General features: G+C 47.4%; 1 protein-coding gene across 1 annotated transcript; it reads right to left on the bottom strand.

Moving 5' to 3' along the window:
• Positions 1 to 407: 407 nt before the first annotated feature.
• On the bottom strand, positions 408 to 5,171 carry LOC142282736 (protein kinase C delta type-like). The gene is made up of 10 exons (XM_075333018.1): positions 4,606 to 5,171; positions 4,305 to 4,393; positions 3,984 to 4,154; positions 2,341 to 2,432; positions 2,146 to 2,208; positions 1,854 to 1,992; positions 1,552 to 1,743; positions 1,313 to 1,441; positions 1,053 to 1,219; positions 408 to 861 (listed from the first exon to the last, which is right to left on the bottom strand). The coding sequence occupies exons 1-10, from the start codon at positions 5,093 to 5,095 to the stop codon at positions 795 to 797; spliced, it is 1,599 nt and encodes a 532-aa protein (XP_075189133.1). The 5' UTR covers positions 5,096 to 5,171; the 3' UTR covers positions 408 to 794.
• Between the last annotated feature and the right edge of the window lie 10,128 nt (positions 5,172 to 15,299).

Raw genomic sequence — 15,299 nt, 5'->3', positions numbered from 1 at the left:
TTTTCGTGTTGTGTTTATCCATCGGCACTCAGGAGAGGAAAAACCCCCTGTGGGGGAAACCTCTAGGGAACCATGGCCTACGGATAAGTACCCTTCCCTGGGGGCACAGGGCAACATGTTGTCTAGTAGTGCTGGTCCACGGTCATATTATTGACTCCTGGTAGGATTTTCATGGTGTACAGCTCCATGGCCTAAGGATAAGAGCCCTTCCCTGGGGTCACAAGTCAGCATGTTGTTTTGTAGTGCTGGTCCACGGTCATATTATTGACTCCTGGTAGGATTGTCATGGTCTACAGCTTTTTGACCTACGGATAAGTGCCCTTTCCTGTGGGTACAAGGCAACATGTTGTCGTGAAATGCTGGTCCACGGTCATATTATTGACTCCTGGTAGGATTTTCATGGTGTACAGCTCCATGGCCTAAGGATAAGAGCCCTTCCCTGGGGTCACAAGTCAGCATGTTGTTTTGTAGTGCTGGTCCACGGTCATATTATTGACTCCTGGTAGGATTGTCATGGTCTACAGCTCTATGGCCTACGGATAAGTGCCCTTCCCTGGGGGCACGAGGCAACATGTCATCCAGAAATGATGGTCCGCGGTCATATTAGTGACTCCTGGTAGAATTTTCATGGTCTCCATCTTTTTGTATTCAGACACTGCAGATAAAGCAACAACCCCTAGCCCTGATTATGGCAGGGCAGAGGAGTGGATATGGCTACACTGCAGGTCACGGCCCTCAGGATACTCCTAGTGCTGGTGGAATAGGAACCGGTGAACAGCGGTTCTCAGAGCTGTTCACTTCCAGGGTTTTAGCCTCCTCCAGATCCCATGGAAGGCGTCCTTCACAATACTGCCTAATGTCCTGCCGGGAGAGATAATAGTTTAGAAAGGATTCTTATACTCCATAAAACACATAAAATGGGGCTGTCCTGGGTGGAAACCATCTGCAGACTAAAAGCATATGGATTACACACTAGACCCTGTTGACAGATCCATAAAGTTAGGAAGGGCCTATGAAACCCCCCTATCCCCGTCCCATTTACACTGACTCACCTGCGATGGGGTTTTACAGGTTTTGTTATCGGTTTTATGACCTTCCATCCATCACTGGCAAATGTGAATCCACTGAAGAGTTTTTGATCTTCTTCAGCTATTGGTGGTTTAATGGGTTTGATGAATGACGGGACATGATTCATTTTATTTAAAGTCATCACTTCTGGCTGCGGAGGGAAGATACAAGAATCAGTGTTCATAAAGAAGAAACACAACAGAAATGTACTTGTGCCACCATCTTTTCTGGGTCATATACTTACTGGGGGTAGCTGGAATGGTGGACATGCTCTGGCTTCCTCTATATCTGTCCAGTTAATCTCCGTAAAGAATGGATGATCCCTGATATTGTCAACAAATTTTTGCCGACTTTCTGGCGACTTATCCAGGAGCTAGGAAGATATAATAAAGAAGATTATTCAGTTTCTAGTCATCCAACATTTTCATTGTGTATTTTATTACATATATCTGCTGTATTACTGAGATGTGTCTTTATACTCACCCCCTCAATGATGGCTTTGAGTTGGGGGTCCAATTTCTTTGGGAAGACGGGATCATCATTGATTATTGCTTTAATGGTGATAGCATTAAATCCACCTTTATAGAATGGATGTCTGCCAGTAGCCATCTCGTATATCACCAAACCAGCAGAAAACCAGTCCACTGCCGTGTTGTAGGGCTTCTCTAGAAAAATCTGTGAAGACATGAAAAAGACAATTAGAACATTGTCCAGCCAGCAGAAGACATGGAGATGTCCAGCCTTGTACACTGGTATAACTCAGGGACATGTAGATAATTCCTTACCTCAGGAGCCCTGTATATAAAGGTTCCAACACAATCTGAAGTTTTTGCATCGCCAAAGATGTTTATTGTGGCCAGACCGAAATCAGCAATCTTCAAGTGACCGGTGCTGTCCAGTAAAATGTTCCCTGGTTTTAGGTCTCTGGTAAAGGGAAGAGTTTATAAAATGGGATAATTGTTATATTATGGATGATGTATTATGGCCTGAAATATCAAGTGTCTACAGGGGGCATGAGGATGAGGGTATAGACGTGTTTATGCCAAGTCTACACAGAAGAAGACGTGCTGCACCTACCTGTGTATGATGCCTCTGGAGTGGAGAAACTGCAGCCCACAGATCAGCTCAGCGGCAAGAAATCTAATGAGAAAAAATGATAAAGCAAACAACATCCATCATTTCAACATCTAAACTGCGAGACTAATAATGAATAAAGCCGGATTGTTCCTGACAATTATCAGCTTCATCTAATATATCCATGTTGTGTCTTACCTGGTGGCTGGAATTGGAAGTGGGGCATTGCGTATCAGGAAGTGTCTAAGGTCTCCTCCACTGAGATATTCCATGACGTAGAACACATAGTCCTATGATAAAACAGAGGAGTGTTACTGGTATAGTCTAGATATGGGGCACTGGTGGTAATGTTATAATACATGTAATACTATGGTCGTGACCTGGAAAAAACATTGCACACAGATGGCCATATAGAAAGACATTTATAGAATATATAGAAGATTCAGAGCCAGGGGCGTAACGATAGCGGTCGCAGAGATCACGACTGTGACCGGGCCCGGCAGGGTTAGAGGCCCGGCGCGCACCCTGCAGAAGAAGAAGCAGCCGGCTCCTCTCTGTGAGAGAGGAGCTGCGCTTTAACATCACACGATGCAGCCTCTATTGGGCCGCGACTCAGGGGGGACCACTCTCATCGCCCTTGCACATCATTGCACAAAGTAATGATGAAGGATGGAGCAAAGCACTCCACTCTATCCTTCATCATTCTCCCCCTGTGCCTGTGCTCAATGTCTCAGTACAGCAGAGCGCAGCAACGTCACCACTGTGCATTGCTGAGCTAAGACTGCAGCGCGCACGGGACACTGACCTGAGCAGCGGGGGAACGAAGAGAGGTGAGGACTTGTTTATATTGTATTTATTAGTGAGTACACGGTGGCCAGAGGCTTATGGGTGTGCATTAAATGATATGGGGTCTGCATGATACAATATGAAGGACACTTTAGACATGGACTATTGGGGTGCATTATAATACAATGAGGCCAATAGGATGCATTAAATGGTATGGGGGCTGTATAATATAATATGAAGGATTATGGGGGTGCATTATAAAACATGGAGGACTATGGGGGTATATTAAATGGCATGTGGCTGCATAATATAAAAGAAAGGACACCATTATACATTGACTATGGGGGTGCATTATAATATATGGTGGCCTATGGGGTGCATTAAATGGTTTGAGGGTTGCATAATGTAATATGGAGAACTATGGGGCTGCATTATAATATATGGAGGCCTATGGGTGTGCGTTAAACAGTAGCTGGGCTGCATAATACAATATGAAGGACTATGGGGACTGCATTATAATATAAAAAGGGTTATATGAGACCCATTATTCTATATGGAAGGCTATGTGGGAACTTTTATAGTATTTTGAGGGCTATTCTAGTATTTGGAGAGTTATATACAAGGGAAACAAAGATAAAAGCATAGGATGGGAAAGATTTGTGCTGAGGGAAAGAGGCTCTTTCCCTCAGCACCCAGCTTTTCCATGCTCTGCTATACATCTTTCCCTTAGCACCCAGCTTTTCCATGCTCTGCTATACATCTTTCCCTCAGCACCCAGCTTTTCAATGCTCTGCTATACATCTTTCCCTCAGCACCCAGCTTTTCCATGCTCTGCTATACATCTTTCCCTCCGCACCAGCTTTCCCATGCTCTGCTATACATCTTTCCTTCAACACGCAGATTTGCCATGTTCTTATATCATGGGAAAGCTGGGTGCTGAGGGAAAGATGTATATTAGAGCATGTAATACTATGGTAGTGACCTAGAATAATTTTGTACACAGATGGCCATATAGATCTGGCATTGATAGAGCTGCTAGATCATCAGCCTCTTACCTCGGACTGGAAGGTGGAAAAAGCCCGAGTAATGAATGGACTCTTCCTAGTCATCTCCAGGACTTGTCGCTCTATCAGTATGTCGTCTCTTGAGTTCTCAATTAGGAGCCTCTTGCTTACCATCTTAACTGCCACTTTTTGTTTGCAGGCCTTATGTGTGGCCAACATGACCTGGAGGATACAGACAATTAGAACTGGAGGAAAGGCCCGTCCTGCCATGAGACATGATGAGAAAATGTGAAGCCGTAACGTTCCTAGAGTTATATTACTGCTCCACATCACACACATGAGGAAAATGTCACCACATTTCCTAATACTTACTTTACCAAATCCGCCCTTTCCAATTATTCTATGGAAGGTGAAGCTCTCCAGTCCAGTCACAATGATGGGAGCTTCAGCTGTGGTTGTACCTGATGGAGAGAGGAGAAATAAGATGTATTATTCCTATATAATGCTAATGTGGCCTCTTACAACAATTACAACATGGGGTAGAACAATATTAGGGGGTATCAAAGAGAAAAGGCCCAAACATCATAATAGGTGGGATATTCTAAAGGTTCGTAATCCCGTCAGTTACTACATTGGGGGCTATTGGCTCTTGGGGTCTTAGATCTTCACTCACCTGACAGCTGCTCAGTGTCAGCTTTGGGAGACACGCTGGATCCATCATCAGCTTTTTCCCCCATTGCTTCTCCCCTTTTCCTCTTGCTCACGATACTCTCCTGTATCGGGCTTCCAGGTCTTTTTGAAGCCTTGATAATGCTTTGGTTGGTGCCATCTTTTTCATCCTCTGATGTTTCTGTTCTCCTTCTTTTTGGCACCTCATCTATGCTTTCTCTCTTTCTCTTTCTCAAACTCTCCATATTCATCTCAGTGTCAGCTTTGGGGGACACGCTGGATCCATCATCAGCTTTGTCCCCCATTGCTTCTCCCCTTTTCCTCTTGTTCTCGATACAATCCTGTATCGGACCTCCAGGTCTCTTTGAAGCCTTGATAAGGCTTTGGTTGGTGCCATCTTTTTCACCCTCAGATGTTTCTATTTTCCTTTTTTTTGGCACCTCATCTATGCTCTCTCTCTTTCTTTTCCTCAAACTCTCCATATTCAGCTCCATAGATGAAATTCTGGGCTGAGGAAGGTCCTGTCCACCTCTAGAGCGCTCCTGGATGTCGCCTGGAACTGCTCTTCTAACAGGCCTTCTAGTAATCGGTATTATAATTTATATAAAACCAAAATTTGCTAAGCGCAAGTAAAAATCGCCTTCACCCACTAAGTGATGAAAACAAATGGACGATAGTCAGGTTGTAGCAACATTCTGATGATTGTTCCATGACATCACAGGGGCATTGTGACATCATCACATTCTAAAGGTCACATGACATCAGAGGTGCCAGTGACTTGAGCCTGGCCGTGAGGTCTGTGTTCTTTAACAGTTAGGTCTCTATCATTTATCAGTTTCTATTTGAGCCCATAAAACACCAAAAATTAAACCTTTCCAATACAAAAAAATTAATTTATATTCAAATTTTTTGTTTTACATTTTTTTTACACCAGTCATCACTTAGCTTGTATAATGTAATGTAAATAGTACCCCATATATTATAATTCTCCCTCATATTCTTCCATATATTATAATGGACCTCCATAGTTCTTCATATAGGAATATGGAACCCATAGTCCTGCATATACTATAATTCACCCCATAGTCCTCCATACATTATAATGCACTTCCATAGTCCTCCATATACTGTAATTCATCCCCATCGTCCTCCATATATTATAATGCACCCCATAGTCCTCCATATATTGTAATGCACCCCCATAGTCCATATACTGTAATTCACCCCATCGTCCTCCAAATAGTATAATACACCCCATCATCCGCCATATATTATAATCCACCCCCATAGTTGTCCACAAATTATAATGCACCTCCATAGTATCCATATATGATAATGCACCCCTATAGTGCTCCGTATATTATAATGCATCCCTATAGTGCTCCATATTTTATAATATACCTCCATAGTCCTCCATATATTAAACACACCCCATTGTCCTCTAATAAAATAATACGCCGCCAAAAACTCCATATATTTTAAACAGCTCGAGATCACCCCCATGCTCCATCCTGATATGTCTTGAAATGGGGGTATCTCTTGCATTTCAAATGTCCCCAATGTGATCACCAATGCGTCTTTCAAACTCCCGCTTCGTTTTTCCTACGTATTCCTTTTTGCAGTCACATTTGAATAAATACAGTTAGGTCCAGAAATATTTGGACAGTGACACAATTTTGGCGAGTTGGGCTCTGCATGCCACCACATTGGATTTGAAATGAAACCTCTACAACAGAATTCAAGTGCAGATTGTAACGTTTAATTTGAAGGTTTGAACAAAAATATCTGATAGAAATTGTAGGAATTGTACAGATTTCTTTACAAACACTCCACATTTTAGGAGGTCAAAAGTAATTGGACAAATAAACCAAACCCAAACAAAATATTTTTATTTTCAATATTTTGTTGCGAATCCTTTGGAGGCAATCACTGCCTTAAGTCTGGAACCCATGGATATCACCAAACGCTGGGTTTCCTCCTTCTTAGTGCTTTGCCAGGCCTTTACAGCCGCAGCCTTCAGGTCTTGCTTGTTTGTGGGTCTTTCCGTCTTAAGTCTGGATTTGAGCAAGTGAAATGCGTGCTCAATTGGGTTAAGATCTGGTGATTGACTTGGCCATTGCAGAATGTTCCACTTTTTTGCACTCATGAACTCCTGGGTAGCTTTGGCTGTATGCTTTGGGTCATTGTCCATCTGTACTATGAAGCGCCGTCTGATCAACTTTGCGGCATTTGGCTGAATCTGGGCTGAAAGTATATCCCGGTACACTTCAGAATTCATCCGGCTACTCTTGTCTGCTGTTATGTCATCAATAAACACAAGTGACCCAGTGCCATTGAAAGCTATGCATGCCCATGCCATCACGTTGCCTCCACCATGTTTTACAGAGGATGTGGTGTGCCTTGGATCATGTGCCGTTCCCTTTCTTCTCCAAACTTTTTTCTTCCCATCATTCTGGTACAGGTTGATCTTTGTCTCATCTGTCCATAGAATACTTTTCCAGAACTGAGCTGGCTTCATGAGGTGTTTTTCAGCAAATTTAACTCTGGCCTGTCTATTTTTGGAATTGATGAATGGTTTGCATCTAGATGTGAACCCTTTGTATTTACTTTCATGGAGTCTTCTCTTTACTGTTGACTTAGAGACAGATACACCTACTTCACTGAGAGTGTTCTGGACTTCAGTTGATGTTGTGAACGGGTTCTTCTTCACCAAAGAAAGTATGCAGCGATCATCCACCACTGTTGTCATCCGTGGACGCCCAGGCCTTTTTGAGTTCCCAAGCTCACCAGTCAATTCCTTTTTTCTCAGAATGTACCTGACTGTTGATTTTGCTACTCCAAGCATGTCTGCTATCTCTCTGATGGATTTTTTCTTTTTTTTCAGCCTCAGGATGTTCTGCTTCACCTCAATTGAGAGTTCCTTAGACCGCATGTTGTCTGGTCACAGCAACAGCTTCCAAATGCAAAACCACACACCTGTAATCAACCCCAGACCTTTTAACTACTTCATTGATTACAGGTTAACGAGGGAGACGCCTTCAGAGTTAATTGCAGCCCTTAGAGTCCCTTGTCCAATTACTTTTGGTCCCTTGAAAAAGAGGAGGCTATGCATTACAGAGCTATGATTCCTAAATAGTGATGAGCGAGTATGCTTGTTACTACTCGGTACTCGCACGAGTATCACTGTACTCGGGCTACTCGGCGGGGACCGAGTAATCTCGCGATACTCGTGCTGTACTCGTGGTCTTCATCCCTGCATGTTGGCGCTCTTTTGAGAGCCAGCCCTCATGCAGGGATTGGCTGGCAGACCACTGCAATGCCACAGCCCTGTTAGTTGTGGAATTGCAGTGATTGGCCGGCCCGCACAGCGTGACCGAGCCTTTATACCGGCGGGCGCGCTGTGCTCTGCTCACAGCCATCCAGACAGTCAGTGCAGGGAGAGGGTTGCTGCTTCAGGGAAAGGTTTGCGGCCCTTTATAGTTAGTTCCGGAGCAGGGCTGCAAACAGTGTGACCAGAAGTCCTTCTCAGGACATACAATAAGTTGTATACAGGCAGGCAGGGAATAGCCAGGTCGGAGTACAGTAGCAGAGTCCTTCTCAGGACTATTGTTGCTGTATACAGGCAGGGTATAGCCAGGTCGGAATACAGGCTAGTGACCAGAAGAGTCCTTGTCAGGACTATTGTAGCAGTATACAGGCAGGCAGGCAGGGTATATAGCCATTCCTAGTGGTGACCGTATACCAGCCTTCATTATATCTGGGGCTGGTGTACACAGTCTAAAACAGTCCAGATAGTGTCAGACTTCTCAGTAATTGTCGCTCCTAAAAACCTGTTAGGTTCTTAGTGCGTCCGTGCATGCATTTAAAAACCGCACGTGTGTGCCTGTCGGTGGCAGCGTACAGGTGCACTTGTGTGCGTTTTTCACAAACTATTATATAACGCACAAGTGTAGTGTATAATACACGTCAGTCAGCAGTGGCTGATAGTGTCAGACTTCTCAGTAATTGTCGCTCCTAAAAACCTGTTAGGTTCTTCGTGCGTCCGTGCTTGCATTTAAAAACCGCACGTGTGTGCCTGTCGGTGGCAGCGTACAGGTGCACTTGTGTGCGTTTTTCACAAACTATTATATAACGCACAAGTGTAGTGTATAATACACGTCAGTCAGCAGTGGCTGATAGTGTCAGACTTCTCAGTAATTGTCGCTCCTAAAAACCTGTTAGGTTCTTATTGCGTCCGTGCTTGCATTTAAAAACCGCACGTGTGTGCCTGTCGGTGGCAGCGTACAGGTGCACGTTTTGCACAAACTATTATATAACGCACAAGTCTAGTGAATAATACACGTCAGTCAGCAGTGTCTGATAGTGTCAGACTTCTCAGTAATTGTCGCTCCTAAAAACCTGTTAGGTTCTTATTGCGTCCGTGCTTGCATTTAAAAACCGCACGTGTGTGCCTGTCGGTGGCAGCGTACAGGTGCACGTTTTGCACAAACTATTATATAACGCACAAGTCTAGTGAATAATACACGTCAGTAAGCAGTGTCTGATAGTGTCAGACTTCTCAGTAATTGTCGCTCCTAAAAACCTGTTAGGTTCTTATTGCGTCCGTGCTTGCATTTAAAAACCGCACATGTGTGCCTTTCGGTGGCAGCATACAGGTGCACGTTTTGCACAAACTATTATATATCGCACAAGTCTAGTGAATAATACACGTCAGTCAGCAGTGTCTGATAGTGTCAGACTTCTCAGTAATTGTCGCTCCTAAAAACCTGTTAGGTTCTTATTGCGTCCGTGCTTGCATTTAAAAACCGCACGTGTGTGCCTGTCGGTGGCAGCGTCAGGCTCCATATTGTCCCTGGATAGAGATGTGCATGAGGGCCTCAAAACATTGTTCCCATTGCAAAGGAGCGGGTCTCCTGTCGTTGTAATGCCCATTCTGAAAGAATGGGCGAAAAAATTTACCACTGGGGGTATACCTGAAACAAAGGCCTAACTATTGTAACGGTCATCATGATGGCGCATGAGGAGAAGGAGGAGCAGTCCAGCGATTAGCCAAAGTCCAGAAGTGTGTTACCATGGGTGAGTGGAGGTACATGGCAAATTCCCGATACAAACTTTAAATTCCGCTGTCATTTGCTGGTGGTGTGGTGAAGTCTGGCCCAATCCAACCCTTGTTCATCTTGATCAGAGTCAGCCTGTCAGCATTTACAGTTGACAGGCGGGTGCGTTTATCTGTAATGATTCCACCTGCGGCACTAAAAACACGCTTTGACAAAACGCTAGCGGCAGGGCAGGCCAGGACTTCCAAGGCGTAGAGAGCCAATTCATGCCACGTGTCCAGCTTGGATACCCATTAATTGTAAGGCACAGAGGAATGTCGGAGTACAGTTGTTTGATCTGCAAGGTACTCCTTGAGCATCTGGGCAAACTTAGGATTTCTTGTGGCACTACCCCACACCTCAGGGGCTGTGGTATGTGAGGGGCTGAGAAAACTGTCCCACATCTTAAAGACTGTTCCCCTACCTCTGGCGGATTGGACTTGTGCCCCTCTCGGCTGTACGCCTTGGTTGTCCACTGATTCCTGACCTATGCCGCTAGCGTTTTGTGAGGGGAATGCTTTGCCTACTTCCGTGACTATGGCCTTCTGGAACTGCTGCATTTTGCCTGACCTCTCCGCCTCGGGAATAAGAGACATAAAGTTCTCCTTTTAGCGTGGGTCTAACAGTGTTACCAACCAGTAATGATTGTCGGCCAAGATGTTCTTAACGCGAGGGTCACGAGACAGGCAGCTTACCATAAAGTCAGCCATGTGTGCCAGACTCTTAACAGCCATCACTTCATTATCCTGACCAACACGATGACTGAACATGCTGTCCTCCTCCTCCTCCTCCTCCTCATCATCATCTACCCTGTCCTCTGGCCAGCCACGCTGAACCGAGGATATGACTGCATGTCATATCCTCAATTTGGCCAGAGAGTTGCTCCATGTCTTCATCCTCCTCCTCGTCATAGTCCGCCACTGCACGTTGTGATGAGACGAGGCTGGGCTGTGTGTTATCACCCACACCCACTACTGTTTCTTGCTCAAACTCATCGCGCTCCGCCTGCAATGCATCATGGTTGTTTTTTAAGCAGAGACCATTTTAGAAGGCAGAGAAGCGGTATGGTGACGCTAATAATGTCGTCATCGCCGCTCACCATCTTGGTGGAGTCCTCAAAGTTTTGACGAATGGTACATAGGTCGGACATCCATCTCCACTCCTCAGGTGTTATGTGTGGAGTTTGACCCATTTCCCGACGGCTTAGGTGATGCAGGTACTCAACAACTTGCCTCTTCTGCTCACATATCCTGACCAACATGTGCAGAGTTGAATTCCAACGCGTGGGGACATCACACACCAGTCTGTGAGCCGGAAGATGCAAATGGCGCTGAAAGCCGGCAAGGCCGGCTGAAGCAGTAGGTGACTTTCGAAAATGTGCAGACAGGCGGCGAACGTTTACCAGCAGATCAGACAGCTCTGGGTATGACTTTAGAAACCGCTGAACCACGAGGTTGAGCACATGGGCCACGCATGGAACATGTGTCAGCTGGCCTCGCCTCAAAGCCGCCACCAGGTTCCGGCCATTGTCACACACAACCTTTCCTGGCTTTAGGTTCAGAGGTGTGAGCCAGTGATCTGCCTGCTGTTTCAGAGCTGTCCACACCTCTTCTGCATTGTGGGGTTTGTCACCTATGCAGATTAGCTTCAGCACAGCCTGTTGCCGCTTCGCCGAGGCAGTGCTGCAGTGCTTCTGTGTCGCCCTGGACAAGCCAGGGGCCACAGAGCACAACACTTACACACCCCACACTCCCTGCAGGCATATCATAGTCAAAACACAAAATCCTTGTTGCCTTCCCTAGGGGCTGTTGTCCACACCAGGGGGTGGAGCCAGGCGGTTGGTCTCCACCCACCAAGGAGGAGGGAAAACACAGGCAGTGAGAGTTAAGCTAAGGAAGTGGAAGGAGGAAAGTAGTAGAGAGGAGAAAAGTGACAGCAAAGAGCCTGAAGTTGGTCCGGGTGTGTGGCCCGGACAGGACAGCAAGGTTGGCAGGATGTGGTGACCGTCTGCAGTGGAGGCCGATTGGAGTCTGCCGTAAGGACCGTGGACGGGTGGTGACCCGGCCGTACCGGATCGGTATACAAAGAGAAGCCAGCACCATTGGCAGGGGCCTTTCGGATCCCGGCAAGGCTTGGTGTCGCCGTGAATTTGCCAAATCCGTTAGTGAAGGGGACCTCAGGGTTTCCAAACAGCCAAGTCCCGATAGAAGGCAACCGTCCAACCGTGAAGGGGAGACACCGCCACCGCCAAGGGCAACCGTCTCCCAGGGCCAGCGCCTGTGGGCAAAAGGGGCTCCTCCGGCCCATATCCAGGTCGGGGAGCGGGTTACCGGTGGGAAACCATCACTACCAACACTGAACTTAGGTGCAGGGAGAGACAGTCATCACTAACCTGCAGGGAGGAACAACCGCAGCCGTCCGAGGGACCCGTCCATCCAGCCACTTGTTTTACCGTGAACTGTGTCATCATCATTGGGCTGAGTGAGTACCTCCGTGCCGTGCGGCACAGCGCTGCCCCTGCGACCCTGCACCTCATCAGGCCCCGCAACCCGCCTGTCATTCATCTCTACCCCATCACCGGGCCCCGGGACAACCAACCCCCCTACCCACGGAGGGGAGAAATAACAACAAAGCTGCTCCCTGTCACAGGCTCCCGGGATCCCCGTCCAGAGCAGCGGTGGTGTCCACACAATCACCACAACCGTGGGTGGCGTCACGGACAATATCCCCAAAACCCAAACGACCCCTTTTCACTCACGGGCGATGAGCGCCGCTCGAGTCCCCGGGATCCGGCCATCGCTCGAGCCACCGAGCAGCAGCAGCCGTTGAGCAGCGGCAGCCGGACCCGAGCAGTGGGAGAGCACAGCGTCCCCTCCTCCGCCCGCAACACTTCCAGCTTGGGACTGGTGTGGAGGGTAAAGTGGATGAGGATGCGCAGGAGGAGGAGGAGGCTGAGGAGCATGACATTCCGGAGCTGTAGAGTGTGGGTGAAACCCTGACTGAGGTAAGGCCTGCAAAACTTGGTGTGTGAAGGACGTGTTCCGTCCCTCGCTCAGACTGGGTCCCAGCTTCCACAATATTAACCCAGTGTGACGTCAACGAGATGTAGCGGCCTTGCCCACATGCACTTGTCCACGTGTCTGTGGTTAGGTGGACTTTGGCTGAAACAGCGTTGTTCAGGGCACGTGTGATGTTTTGTGACACGTGGTTATGCAATGCGGGGATGGCACACCGGGAGAAATAGTGGCGGCTGGGGACCGAGTAACGTGGGACAGCTGCCACCATCAGGTCGCGGAATGCTTCTGTCTCAACCAGCCTAAAAGGCAACATTTCCAGCGCAAGCAGTCGCGAAATGTTAGCATTTAGAAGTGTGGCATGTGGGGCGTTGGCAGTGTATTTGCGCCTGCGTTCAAAGGTTTGCTGAATGGATAACTGAACGCTGCGCTGGGACAAGGACATGCTTGATGATGGTGTTATTTCTGCGTAGGCAACTGCAGGTGCAGGACCGGAGGAGGCTTGTTCGCAGGCAGCATGGACAGGGGATTGGCTCGCATGCACAACCAGCGAAGACGTAGCAGTGACATCAGCAAGCACTGCTCCTCGACTCTGTTGTACATCCCACAAAGTCGGGTGCTTGGCTGACATGTGCCTGATCATGCTGGTGGTGGTCAGGCTGCTAGTTTTGGTACCCCTGCTGATGCTGGCATGGCAGGTGTTGCAAATGGCCTTTTTAGAATCATCTGGAGCCAACTTAAAAAACTGCCAGACTCGGGAAGACCTAACATTTGTACAGGCACCTTGTGTCGTGTTGTTCCGGGGAACAGTTGCCTGACGTCTGCCTGGGGCCACCACCCTGCTTCTTACTGCCTGTTGGGATGCTACGCCTCCCTCCCCCTGTGCACTGCTGTCCTTGCTCTGCATATCCTCCTGCCAGGTTGGGTCAGTTACTGGATCATCCACCACGTCGTCTTCCTCTTCCGCACCCTGCTCCTCCTGACTTCCTGACAATTGTGTCTCATCATCGTCCACCCCTTGTTGAGACACGTTGCCAACTTCGTGAGAACGTGGCTGCTCAAATATTTGGGCATCTGTACATACAATCTCGTCATGGCCCACTTCAACAGGAGCTGGCGAGAGGCCAGAATGTGTGAATAGAAACGTGAACGAACAGCTCTTCCGAGTGTCCAAGTGTGGGATCAGTAATGTCCGTGGACGTGTACTCGGCCTGGTGGTAGGAAGGAGGATCAGGTTCTGAAATGTGCGGTGCAGTATCACGGCTACTGACACTTGACCGTGTGGAAGACAGAGTGTTTGTGGTGGTGCCAATCTGAGTGGAAGCATTATCCGCTATCCAACTAACAACCTGTTGACACTGGTCTTGGTTCAAGAGCGGTGTACTGCTGCGGTCCCCAAGAATTTGGGACAGGACGTGCGAGCGAGTAGATGTGGCCCTTTGTTGTGGCGAAATTAGAGCTTGCACCCGACCTCGGTCTCTGCCTGCACCACCATCACGTCCACTTCCTTGTTCGTTGACAACGCCCTTGCGCATTTTGCAATGCTGTGCTGATGTGTATTCACTAGACTTGTGCGTTATATCCAAGTTTTTGCAAAACGCACACAAGTGCAGCGGAAAGCTGCCACCAACAGGCACACACGTGCGGTTTTTAAATGCAAGCACGGAGGCACTAAGAACCTAACAGGTCTCTATCCAGGGACAACGTGGAGCCTCCCAATTTTTGGCTGCCCTGCCAAAGGGCTATACTACAATAGACCCACTTCCTTACAATAGGCACTTCAGGTTTACAGGCCCTCATGCACGTCTCTATCCAGGGACAACGTGGAGCCTCCCAATTTTTGGCTGCCCTGCCAAAGGGCTATATCACAATAGACCCACTTCCTTACAATAGGCACTTCAGGTTTACAGGCCCTCATGCACGTCTCTAACCAGGGACAACGTGGAGCCTCCCAATTTTTGGCTGCCCTGCCAAAGGGCTATATTACAATAGACCCACTTCCTTACAATAGGCACTTCAGGTTTACAGGCCCTCATGCACGTCTCTATCCAGGGACAACGTGGAGCCTCCCAATTTTTGGCTGCCCTGCCTAAGGGCTATACTACAATAGACCCACTTCCTTACAATGGGCACTTCAGGTTTACAGGCCCTCATGCACGTCTGTATGCAGGGGCATTGGTGAACCTCACAATTTTGGACTGACCTGGCAAAGGAAAATACTACAAAGACTCACTTCCTCAAAATGGGCACATTAGACTCCGAGGCCTTTATGTACGTCTCTTCTCAGGGACATCGGAGTGCCACACAATGTTTTACGTAAAATCTTTTAATCTCAAAAAGTAACATACATTAGCTCTATCTCACTATTGGGTTTGTGCCCTTAACATTTCCGCCATGAAAATTCATTTTGGTGTCATTTTTGAAGGTTTTCTGGTGAGTTCGTAAAAATGGCGTAAAACTCGGACAAAATTGTTCACAGCTGTGACTTTTGAGTGATAAATGCTTCAAGGGGTCTTCCCCATGCTGTTGCCATGTCATTTGAGCACTCTTCTGAGACTTTTGTGCCATTTTTAGGGTTTCTACATGCT

This window comes from Anomaloglossus baeobatrachus, chromosome 2, assembly GCF_048569485.1.
Source record: "Anomaloglossus baeobatrachus isolate aAnoBae1 chromosome 2, aAnoBae1.hap1, whole genome shotgun sequence".
In the NCBI taxonomy this organism is placed as follows: domain Eukaryota; kingdom Metazoa; phylum Chordata; class Amphibia; order Anura; family Aromobatidae; genus Anomaloglossus; species Anomaloglossus baeobatrachus.
Note: the sequence above shows the minus strand (reverse complement) of the source record. Positions and strands in the feature narration are given on the sequence as shown.